This window comes from Pecten maximus, chromosome 2, assembly GCF_902652985.1.
Source record: "Pecten maximus chromosome 2, xPecMax1.1, whole genome shotgun sequence".
Taxonomy (NCBI): domain Eukaryota; kingdom Metazoa; phylum Mollusca; class Bivalvia; order Pectinida; family Pectinidae; genus Pecten; species Pecten maximus.
In genome coordinates this window covers 17,597,711-17,610,790 of record NC_047016.1, presented here as the reverse complement: position 1 = coordinate 17,610,790, position 13,080 = coordinate 17,597,711, and the positions used below count along the sequence as shown (strand labels likewise).

Below are 13,080 nucleotides of genomic sequence, written 5' to 3'. Positions count from 1 at the left end.
GTATAAAATAAAATGAGGGATAGCATGGTTCCATCTATACATGTGACAATCCTAATTAATATTAGGTATACGTACAGTAATACATCCGGATTGTGTTCATCTCTTTATCTTATCAAAAATGCAAGAAGTCCTTTATAGCAATATAGTTAAAATGATCCCTTTTGCGCTCGCCCCTGAGGCCCCTGGGAGATCAGCCAATCATTTGTATAAATTTGAATCCCAGCCACCTGGGGATGCTACCACTGAAATATCAATCTCATACATTGCTTAGGTCCAGAGATGAAGTCGTTTATATCAATATTGCCAAATGGACACCTTTTGGCCCCGCCCCTCGGGCCCCTGTTGGTAAGCCCCATCATATGTATAAATTTGAATCCCAGCCACCTAGAAATACTTTCTACCAAATTTGGTTAAATTATGATCATCGGTTCAGAAGAAAAATTAAATTGTGTTGACGGACGGACGGACGACGGACGCCATGGTATGGCATAAGCGCTTCTCGGTCCTTCGGACTAGGTGAACTAAAGATGTATCCCCAAAAAATAACAAATAATAGAATTTCCGCAAGTATATAGTACATGATACCTACCAGTAACAATAATATATTATCTTGCTCATTCAAGGAAATATATGCTCGCTCATGCATTTCTTATCATATATACTTATTATTATTATGGTATACACTGCGCTGTCCGTCCGCCTGTGCCTGTTTTCCTTGTTAGCACTCTCTAGCCTTTATTTATCAACGGATTTTTATGAAACTTACTACAAATATTTCATGCCACAATTGCTCAAGCGTGTTTGTGTTATGGGATTTCGCTATAATTGCTATCCAATTTCAGTAAGATTTTGCACAATACAACTAGAAGCATTTGTGTTAAACTTATATCACGGATCACATATGCACTGTTGGTGTGTATGTGTTGTATATACACCATCACGTGTGTGTATGTATTTTATTTATCTGTCCCTGTACTGTTTTGAGATTATGTCTAGACATTTGAAAAAAAAAAAATAAAAAAATAAAAAAAAATTAAGTGATCGGTCGAAAAATGAAAGGAATTGCCAGACAAACGAAAGTTAACGACGGACGGACGAACGAATACATATTAATTTGACGGGTTATAGAATGGTAGATGTGATTATCAATGTATAATTAGTCTCAAAGAAATTAGACAGTCAGCAGGCCCAGAGTTCTGAAATCCACACTGATGATTTTGTTTTGAAAAATGAATTAATACATTTGACACCTGTCTTCAAGAAAGTAGGTCAAGGTGGTACAGTACTAATGCCATGACCCTTGACCTTTTGGATAATGGGAAGCTGTTAAAAATCACCCTTTTGACCTTAATATTCATTCATCTGAAAAAACTTAGTATCCCTTCATCCTGGTATGCTACTGACAAAAATATTACGGCCAGTTTTTTTATCTGGTCATTTTTACCGCCGAATATCCCTAGGAGGAAAACGCTTCCAAATGAGTTGTCGGCGTTAAATGTTATGCTTGCTATTATAACTCATAATAACATTATAACTGTTTTCTAATACATAACCAATACACATGTCCGGACTTAGCATTCAGGATGCAATCAAATATTATACTGGTTATAATTAAAGTGGCCATTAAAATTATTTTTGCATGTTAAATGGTATTATTATTACTTAGATTTTTATCATATGAACATTTTATTACCGGTTCACCCTTCATTTTTGCAATAGTATATTCTAAATTATGATAAGGAATGGGTTTTAAGTATGTTCGTCTACCTTTTTTTATCGCGTCCGGCCCCTGTTACACATATGCATATAGTACAGTATAACAAATTGTGTGAAATCGGTCGGTTCTGTTTGATATGGCGAGCCATTCATTATATCATGTTATAGCTGTGCACGTATGTCCAGTTTACCTGTGTGACGTCAACTTTGTATGTGTCCAGGTATTGTCTAGATCTTGTGGTCATTATCTCTGTCCTGCATTCGACGGGAGGATAGCTGAGACGGCCACTGCCTACACACAGTCGACGTGGTCATTTTGAGACTCATTTTAGGTAGGTTTATATTAGAACGTATTTGTACGTGCAATTGTGATACTTGTAGAAACCCGGTATAAACTATTTGAAATGAAATGTGCTTTTAACAAACTTTGATATATATTAAAATTCATAAAGTTGATTTTTATGGGAGAACTCCATTATCAGTTTAAAATACATATAACATGTACAAGATGTATACAAATATATAATTTCGTATTAGGTGTTCAGTATATCGCCGCACATATTGTCCTGGGTGATGCAGACAGAACTTCTTCAAGACCCTCGGCCCCTTTTCAGAATAGGTTAATGATCATACATGTGTTCATTAATGGTTTATATAATAAAATAACGTAAGCATATTGCTATATTGATTTGCACAGGCACATCTAAATATTGAATATCGTGGTTTATGTTTAACAAAAGTAATTTGTGTTAATATATAATTGTAATAATATTAATGTATATCAAGTAGTAATTACTTCCCTAAATGAAAAGCCAAATGTGACTGTAAAATAATGGTAACCAAACCACTGATTGTTGTGGCTTTCTTGGTTTATATGTCGAAAATGTAAATTATTTACCACGCCGAACAAAAGGCGGTCGCAAATCACTTACGACTTTACTAGTTACTTGATTATTTCACTGTGAATGGTCCAACAACATTGTATGATAAACATTAAATAGTGTAAGCCATAAAATATATTGGTGCAATCATGAACCTGTATTGACAACAAGATAATTATATACAATAACAAGTTACACAATTAACGCATACTCTTTCACATTCATTATAAATACTTACATATTTATTTCTCGCAATGCCTGATTTAATATATTTTATCCTGCAACCACTACACACACCACTGCCCTGCAGGTAGGGCGTAAGAAATGTACCTGCTGCCCCCATTGCATGATCGTAGGAGGCGACTAAATTTGGGATCTTCTCTTTTCTCTTTCTTAACAACTTTCTCCTTCCTAATGTTTCCCTTGACAATGCCTCACTTTTGGCCTTTAGTTGAGCGTTCGCCGCTGTGAGGAAGGCTTTTGGTTCTGTCCCCTAGACATACCAGAGTCTTTAAAAATGGTAGTTGCTACTCCTGCTTAGCGCTCAGCATATTTTGAGTTGGACGACTGGTTCGCCCGTTGTCAGTATGTGACCGGGTGGGGTGTGCTGCTGGGTGTCTTCGGCAGTATGCTTCAGTGAGGTAGCACTATAAATCGGCAAAAGTTCCGGCCTTTCACAAGGAGACTTAACACGAACATACCGCAGCCTCCCAAAACATACATACGCACTCACAACACGCATGCATGTCGCACGCACGGGAGGCCTTCCTTAAATGACCTTAGCTGTTAATAGGACGTTAAACAAAATAAACCAAACCAAACCAAACCCTTACCCCAGGGATCTATTGGGCACCGCCCCACAGGCCCCAGAGAGTCAGTCACCATTTATGCCAAATCTCTCATTCTTCCCCAAAGAATCCTTCTCACTAAATTTGGTTTAAAGCCATACATGACTTTTTGACAAGTAGCGATTTAAATCAATAACCGCTATTTTATGTTTTGGGCCCCGTCCATTTGGCCGCTTGGGGGTCGAGTTACCAAATTGGGTTCAAATCACTACTTTTCAGTGTAAAAGGTCCAAGGTCAAGGTTACCTACTATAAAAAGAAAATAAGTTTCTACGTAATAAGTTGAGTTTCCATTAGGCCGATCGTACTCAAATTCCATAGTGCTTTTTTTTATTTAAAACGTTTGCTTGGGATAGCTTTTCTGTGTCAAAGATCGAAGTTACTATTGCTAAATATAAAAAAAAATCAGTTTCCATGCAATGAATTGTGTTTGTTTTTGCCAATCAAACTGATACTTCATAAAATTCTCTTTCTTAAAGTGTTTGCTTGCGATTGTTTTTCATGTTTGAAGATTAAATGTCAAGGTCAAACTTACTGAGCTGAGGATATTCTACGTCTAAGCCAGTCTCTGTTTCTTTCACTTCGTGAAGCGGGAACTGTGCGGAAATTTGTATTAATTCATACCATGGTAAGACAGTTTTTAGAAACGGCTGATCGGCATAACAAAGGAATGTATCAAAAAAGTTCTCGGAGGCACTTATGTCACAGTACATCTTAACAATAACCACAGAGGTTGAGGCTTCACTAAATGAAAGACCATTAATACAATTATATTTCGTCGGATACTAGCGACCCAGAACCACTTAGTCCATTGCATTTTCGGTATGGAAGTTGAATTGGTGGACTTCCTTATCCAGCTAAGATTATGTCTAACGACGACGAAGTGGTGGAAGACACTTTCCACAATTAGTTAATCCACGATGTTTCAAGGAAAAATGATTTTATAACATTTCTGACATAGATGAAGCATGAATTTGTCGCATCATTACGTAAATTCAAATTCTGGACATATACAAACAATTAAAGAAGGAAACTTTGTTCAAACACATGACGATTCCTCTAGAAATAAGTTAAACAAGTACAATTCAACGACGGATATGCTAGGTCGGCAAAAGTGAAACTACATTCAAAATCACAAAACGATCGATAGGTAAGTTATATCTACTAAAGGTCAACAGGGAAAATACCGAGATTTCAAAGGACACTAAACATCACAGCAGGTGAAAAAATCAAGCAATAGACACGGTCAATAATATTGAATTAGTATCTGTACAGGTACATCTTGATTATACCTATAAAGACTGATATCATTTGATGATGAGGATAATGATGATGTTAATGCTTGTCATGATGATGATGATGATGATTTGGTGAAGATAATGATTGTCATGATGATGACGATGATGACATCGATTATAATGACCATGATAGTGATTGAGGATGATTGCCAAAGATGATGCATTGTTTTGGTGTGTGTGAGTGTGTATAAGAGTTATTTATCTGTCCCGATCCTGTGTTGTCTGATTTGTCCGTACACTGGTTTTTAATATTATAAAGTAAACCCGCAGCACACCATTTTATTTTATATATTTATGGGACATTACAACATACTGCAACCACGCAAAACACTTTTAACGTACGAATGCATCTCGCACACAGTGGAGGCCGTACTTAAATGACCAGGCTGCTGATAGGACGTTAAACAATACAAAACCAAACTAAAGCACTTTCTGCAGCCATGTGGATGTCGAGAACATAGTGTTAATGATACTGTTAAACTGGACCTCAACCTTGATTTTTCTTTTACGTCACGTACGATTGATTAATGTGACGTCATCTAGTTAAAGGAACAATTCAAATAAACATGTCAACCGTGTAACCTGTCGTCGCTCACCGTATTCTACTCGCAACAATAAGATACGGATTTTCTATGCAAACCTGACATGTATTTCATTAGTTCGGCCCAGGTATGAGTGCAAACATTTCTTGATCACTATAAATGTCATATCTGCCATTGGAACGAAGGACTGTCCCTTTGAATTTGGTGTAATTTAATCCTCTTGACGCTGATTGGAGAACATTGGGCTTTCGTACTACCATACCTTAGTACTCTTTATTGAATGACATAGGGCGTCATGGCCGCCACATTGCAGTCGACACGGTAAATGAGGTAAGTGTTGAAAAGCATTTGCTAGGCATGTATTACGAACAGATATTGAAGATAAAGTCACAAAAAATGTTTTGTGTGCATGCGTGTGTGAGTATGTATGTGTATTGATACGTTCATTGTTTTAAACTTGTTTCAACGTTCACTACCGCCGCTATACGACATAACCCATACCTACATAGAATTACCAGATACAAGTGTTTGTACATGTAGCCATCATCTTCTAAACAACGAATTATTGCTTTTGACCTGATTTGATATACCACATTGTGTAACGAATTACGCAAGAAACGAAAGTACTGAAATAAGCTATTTCCCTTGTCCAGTACTATATTGCCTACCTACCTTCTTCATAATAACTGTATGCACCGACATACCTATTACAATCTCTACAATGTCGTGGATGAGCGCTCTCAAATAGACTGTGCATTTGATTCGACCATGTTCGGGTCTACCTGGCCTGACCCAACGTTTGAAAGACATTGTCATTGCAGAAAGAATTTTAAGTATTGCAGGGATAGTGCACCTATTATAACCGACTGTAACACATATATGCCAAGGTCGTTTGATCGGAAATTAACCAGAGTAATTAATTGATTGCAGCGGGAATCGCGAAGCTTTTGAATCATTACCGTGTAATAATTTGTCAACAGTGATGTGTTCGGTACTTATCAGTCGTGACGGTGATTTTCGCATATTAAATTGCACCTCGCAAAAATGTATATTTTTACTGATGTCATACTTGATAATGGGACGGTATTTACTTAATATGTGTACAGTACTGTGAGCGCTTACATTGCTTTTCTAGCAAGAGATCCAATGACCCTGCATCGCTCACATATCTCTTCGTTTGTCTTTCATTTTATAACAATAACCCGATTCTAGGCCTTTTGGATAATTAGAAGAAGTGTTTTATATCATATTTGAACAAATTTTATTCATAATATTTTGATTTATAAGTATCAAAGTGCTTTTAAAAAATGAATTTTAACACCTATAGGGAGAATAATATTTCTTAAATATTTAATTATTACTAAACTGAATTATTTATTTATATCTCTACCTTTTTCCAACAAAGACCGTATTGATTCATTGAATAAATAAATGCAATTTAATCTCGAAGAAAGCGCTAAGCAATTATTCAGGGCTACGGCGAAGGCGGCCTAAAATGATTGGTCTCGAAAAATTCATATATAGCCTAAAAACTACATGGATCAAGATAATGCTTATTTATTTAGATGAGTAATGGCTAAACTTGCTTGGAGAAATATGTCAACAACAAAAACAAAAACAAAAAAAAGATGATTCAGGAATTATATTTATTCAAGATTTTCGGACACAAAATTTATTTTGAAGAGACGTCTTTGAAGCATGGACCAAAGCAGGAGAAATGTTAAGAATAAAAGATCTTTTAAAATCCCCAATTTGGTAAAATTTTACAATTAATAACGACCACTTTTGCTATAATGATTTGTTACAAGGTAGTTTATATCGTTAACTTATTTCAAGAAGATTGTAACTGTTTAACCTATGCAGACTTTTAACATAACCATTGGAAACCTGAAATATAGAAGCATGTGCGTGTCAATAAAAAACAATAATGAGAGATAATGACATCAGACAACATCATACATTGATTCAAAAACCTTTTCACATTAAAGTAGTATTACAAAATAGAAAAGGAAGTAGAGACATAATACTCTAATTAACATTAAAAATCTTACTTACACAGCTAAAAGATAAATGATTATCTATTAAACCACATTTTTTTCACTGTTAACTATTAAAAACAGCAGTATTCCATGGTTCATTTTCAGGTTTCTTTCGAGAATACTTCCATTAAACTACTATCTAAAAATAACTGGAATTAGACAATGAGAATTATGTTATTTATGTCCAGACAACGAAGAAACCATAGAGCACCTCTTTTATGAATGTCATGTAACACAGAACTACTGACAGGACATACATAGTAACTTAACAAAAGTTTAAAATTAAGGAAAGGAATCATTTTATTGCATGAAACTAATGAATTTAAAAAAAATGCATTCCTGCAAATATAAAATATAAGACATCTCTTCAAAATAAATTTTGATACATGCTAATTTTTATATATTATACCTGAAGACAGAAAAGAAAAGCCACTGCAAATGAGTTCCAATTATATTGATCACATATTTATGAAATTGACAAAGCTTATAGCCCAAATGAAAAATTTGAAAAGACTTGGATAGCATGGGAAAATGTTAAAACACTTGGATAGCATGGGAAAATGTTAAAACACTTGGATAGCATGGTCAAGTATTTTTGCTCTATAATAAAAAAATAAAACAATGTAACAAATCCTCTATGGGTGATCAAGATAAAAAAATAGAACCTAGCTCACCTAGTTGACACTAGTGAATTTTTTTTTTTATATTTTGTATTTTAATGTAAAACTTTGATATAACACATCTTATATTTCCCTGGATGAATGGTGGTAGTATAATTTTTTATAGTATTTTACTGTTCCTTTGTAACTTTAATTAACTGCTCGACACAGTAAATATTTCAGGAAGACTTATATTTTTATCATTGTATCAAAATTAATATGTATGTTATCCTATATAGTTAAGACAAGAAAAGACCAAACATGTTCATGTCGTTCATGGGACTTTACATGTGCCTGTTATGATAGCGTTTACGTTTATGTGTTACCGTGTGAGAAAAATGTGTATGTTTGTGTATATGTATGTAAATTATTGATCAAAGTGTGTGTATAGCTATACTCTCTATATTTGGGATCATATGCATTTATGTAACCAGTCTGTTTTACACATATGTATGTATGAGTACATATGTATGTATAGATGTTTGTGTATTTTTTGTCTTGTATGTATAATTGTATATATATATTTAATTAGAACGAATATTCATACCCTGCCTACAATGCTCTCCGGCAGGGTATGAAGTCCCTCCCATTGCCGATAGTGTAGCAAGCCCCGATGTGATTCACATCGGGGCAGTATTAGCAGTGGTAAAATTTTTCTCGGATAAAAAAAACACATGTAAATTGATGATTCTGGTATCTATTATGAATATTCAAGCAACAAACCTGCACATTACTTCAAATGTTTGACAATAAATAGTAAAATCCAAAACGAGCAAGACACACGGAGATATCAGTTCAAACATACCGCCATCTTTGATACAAGTGTAAAGGTCAATTTCCTTATAAGGAAATCAAAATAAATTGATGCCAATGAGGTTTCCCGCGAGATTTCAACAGAAAAACAGATTCGGAGTAATATATCTCGGTAAGGAAAGTCAATTCATTCTGAAATTATTTAATTACGCATAGTAAGATTCGCTTTCTTCACAAGAGTTACAAAAGAGTGGTTAAAGAGGCTTGCCCGCAGAGAGATCAGAAAAATTGGCTAATAGAAAAAGATTTTTTACACATGACAGATTGTTGGAATTGTTGAGTTTTCATTTTATTTTCCTTATAAAACGCTGAAAAGTGATATTAAAACCTCATTTTTAAATATTATTTATTTAATCGCAACCCGCAATAAGTCTAATTTGATTGACACATCAAAGAAACAAGCACGTGCACAGTGCCGCACAGTGATAACTTCAAAGGCAGCGGCGATTTACAAAGATTTGCCGTTATATTCCATACATTTCCCTCTCAGGTTGAGTTTTAAAACGTCTTTTAAATACATATTCTGTAATTGTTTTCAAGAAATAAAGTCAGAAAGCCTCTAATTTTGTCACATAGAAACGTGTACTGAAGTTTATTTAGTGATCGGAGATGTGCCGTTTACCGGTCCGTCTGTGGGTAAGCCTCTTTAAATATCTCTGATTATGTATTTATTTATCGTAGTAGCTTCATCCATATATGGATCACGGCAGAGACATATATTTGGGTTATAATCCTCGCGAGAGTTCTTCGAGAAGTATCATGGCGGAGACAACTACGAGCAGTATGATATCAGAATATGCGAATTAAAGATTTCTAGATTAGACGGTAGGCTAATACATTGCAAAATTGTATCAGAAATGTTTAATTATACGAACTATTACTCCAAAGTTAAACGATATCCGCTATTTGTAGCATTTTCGAGGTTCACTGTTTTGCTACATTACGAGCAATGGGAGGGAATCGTAGCTCTGACGACGACCATCTGTCAGAAATTTCCGTCCGTCGTCCAGAGCTACGTCATCGCAGCTAATATTTAATGTGTGTGTGTGTCTGTTGTATGTGTTAATTTATAAATTATTTCAACAGTGTTTTACTAGTTTGGATGTATGGTATTCGTGGCCCCAACCTTGACAGCTTTCCAATGTTTACATGTGTAAAAAATTTGGGTTTTGAACACTTACCTTTTGTTTATAATACCATATTTACATCCTGTAAACCAGAGTGCGTGTTGTTGTGATCATCGGTCCATATTGTTTATCTGGGGTTACCCATTGGGGAATCCCTTCCGGTTGTATTTGTCGACGTTTCTGATTGGCTAATGTTCGGGGTATGTGTTTATTTATAACCACCTTACATGTACATTACTCTACGCTCAGGTGTCGGTCTATCTATAGTTTTAGGACAAACTGCACGTGTATTTCGAGGCATACAATTAAATTTAGCTATATAGCTGGGAATTTTAGTATTATACGACAGTCTGGCAGAGGCTTACATGCAGCTGGCCGGCTCGTCTTTCTCTTTCATAGAGTCAGGTATATAGTATATTTCGGACTTAGACCTCTAAATTATCCAGGGTTGGGTGGTATATTTAAAAGTCGAGACAGAACCAGAGTTGACTAACTTTAAATCACTATACGAGGATACACTGGTCTCAGGAGCCAGAACTTTTACATGGGTGCCGTGGCTCCTTTGAACTTTTACACATGTCTGTGGTAATAAATGTTGTTGTTATTGTTGTTTCAGAAAATAAATGATTCTAGGCCAATTTGGTTTGTGAGAAGAAGCGGTCTGAATGTTTCAAAAAATATGTTAGGACTGCATAGGAATACTTTCAATCACTTAGATTTCGCGAACGCTGATTCAAAAATGACTTCAATTTTGTAAATGCTGACCGATAAGAGACATGTACTCTGAAAAAATATATTGCGTCGTACTGGCCGCTATTTTGAGAGCAAAACCTACAAACCTGTGAACGATGTATGTGCTTTTATGTTTGGAAATGAGGCGAGTTGGTTTCAACGTAACTAAAAGACATTAAAATTAATCATTTATTCACAATGTCTTGAAGATGACAGGTCTCAACAGGCAAGACCTGTTTTGCAATGTTTGAAAGCATTACGCTTCGGAGCGTGTTTAAATAATCATACTAATTGCTTAGTATACAGTAGTTGTCACAGCGGTAACGTCGTTGACGGTTTTCTTACTGCTTATCATGTAATCAAAACAATAACTTTTTTGCGTGTTACAAACTCTAATTGTAATTATCCTAGCACATTTCAAACTCTATCGACAGCATTTTGTTATAGGATATCGGTTATAGTACAGACTTTTACAGATGTCTGAATTTAAAGGCAATTTGTGGCTGTTACACAACAAGGCGTGAACGTTTGCATAACAGTTGATAGCACACATTGTATATATAGTACATGTACAATGACATCAGGACACGGCTCTGCCCCCGAACTATACAACCAGTCTTTTTATCCAACTATACACCATTTAGCCATTTGCACATACTTGGTAGCCGATCAAGTTCCCTGGTCTCTTGGCTATTGAGAAGTCGTTTAAAGAGTGTTGGTGAAAAGCCGTAATAAAAATAACACACATTTATCATTTTCATATAGTAGATTTAGAACCACTCTAAAAGTCAAGAAGAAAACCACTACTAATTATCATCACATAGTTATTGATAATTAGCAACACATCCTTATAAAATGAGTATTATTATCACACCACACAATAATAATAGTATTGTTCATATTAAGGAAATAGTGTCTTCTCGAAATGTCATATAAGACAGAATCAATCAAGAATGTAATCATTAAAATCTATGAAATGTGAAATAATTGAAAACTAATATTAACTAACATCACGTGTTCCTGTAAAATGTTCCATGCACAGTACAATAGTCTTTTATGTTATAGGCCCCTCCCGTTACCGTGTCTTTGTTGCTTGGCACACGTGCAAGCATGTCGAGAACATATACTAGTGTTAAGAGAAATGGGAAAATTTGACAACTACAGAGTATACGGAACAAAACCGGTGAAGAACAAAACCGTAAGCAACACAATACGACGCGACAACATTCAAGCTAACAATGCGGGTTTTCACACCACTAGTGATCGCGATCGAGGTCAAGGACACCAGCCGCGTTTTTATTTTAAATTACAGTAGTGAAGTGTGGGGGTTTCACAAAGCACCAAGTATAGAAAAAATTGCACTTGAGTTATTGTAAACGATTATTAGGAGTTAAGAAAAGTACAGCAAATTATATGATATATCAGGAATTAGGAAGAATACCGATGGCAATTGTAAGGAAATTGAGAATTTTTAAATATTGGATTAAATTAAAGACTACAAATAACTGTATTTTGAATGCTATTTATCAAGAAATGCTTGAGAAGGGAAGTGATTGGTCAGATAATATCAGAGAAGAATTATATAGAATGGGTTTAGGATATATCTGGCATAGTGATAATATAATAGACAAAGATATTGCTATTATAAAACGTAGAATGTATGATATATTCCAACAAGACTGCATAGAAAAGATAGAGTCATCTTCTAAGTGTTCATTATACGAATATATTAATGAGGGTTTTGGTTTACAGAAATATCTAACAAAATCTATAGGGACTCAAAATTCGAAAGAAATATCGAAAATTCGTTTGTCGTCACAGAAGTTAAATACTGAGAGAGGTCGTTATAATAATACAGATATATGTCGTATAATCTGTACATCGTGCAATAGCGGGGATATCGAGGACGAATATCATTTTATTATTAAATGCGAATGTTTTAAAGATATAAGAAGTAAGTGTATTAAGAGGTATTATACTCAAAATCCTAGTATGTTTAAATTTGTGCAATTAATGAAAACAGATAATAGAAAAGATTTGTCAAATTTAGCAAAATTTATCAGATTGAGCAACAAAAAGCGAGAGAGTTGAGCACAAATAGTCTTATATCGTAATAATAGTAATGTAGTATCGAAGCCGTGGTTGTATTAAATATGATAATTAGATTAGATAATATAATGTAACGTCTCAATGTATTGTGAGATGGTTATTGAATGTAAGGTGAGAAACGGGTAGATGTAATGTAAGAAAATTAGTGAATGTAAATTGATTAACGTTTAAATGTAATGGAGTATAATAAATGAATGTATTGTAAGGAAAGTATAAATATATTGTGAGAACAATAATGAAAAATTACGTAAGTAACGTATAAATGTAAATTGAGAATATAACGTTGTGTGTGACATAGAAAGTAAGTAACGTATAGT

General features: G+C 34.7%; 1 protein-coding gene across 3 annotated transcripts in view; it reads left to right on the top strand.

The window, feature by feature from the left end:
* Positions 1-1,910: 1,910 nt before the first annotated feature.
* Positions 1,911-13,080, top strand: part of LOC117319931 (histidine N-alpha-methyltransferase-like) — a 34,004-nt gene continuing 22,834 nt past the window's right edge. The window contains exon 1 of one of the 3 annotated variants that reach the window (XM_033874655.1): positions 1,911-2,048. Coding sequence is in view for 2 of the 3 variants with exons in the window: in XM_033874662.1 (XP_033730553.1) it covers positions 5,610-5,614 (5 nt within the window). In the remaining variant the exon portion in view is untranslated. Of the gene's footprint in view, positions 2,049-5,399; positions 5,615-13,080 lie in introns of those variants that run through there. The other 2 variants (XM_033874662.1, XM_033874641.1) reach the window with 2 other exon arrangements.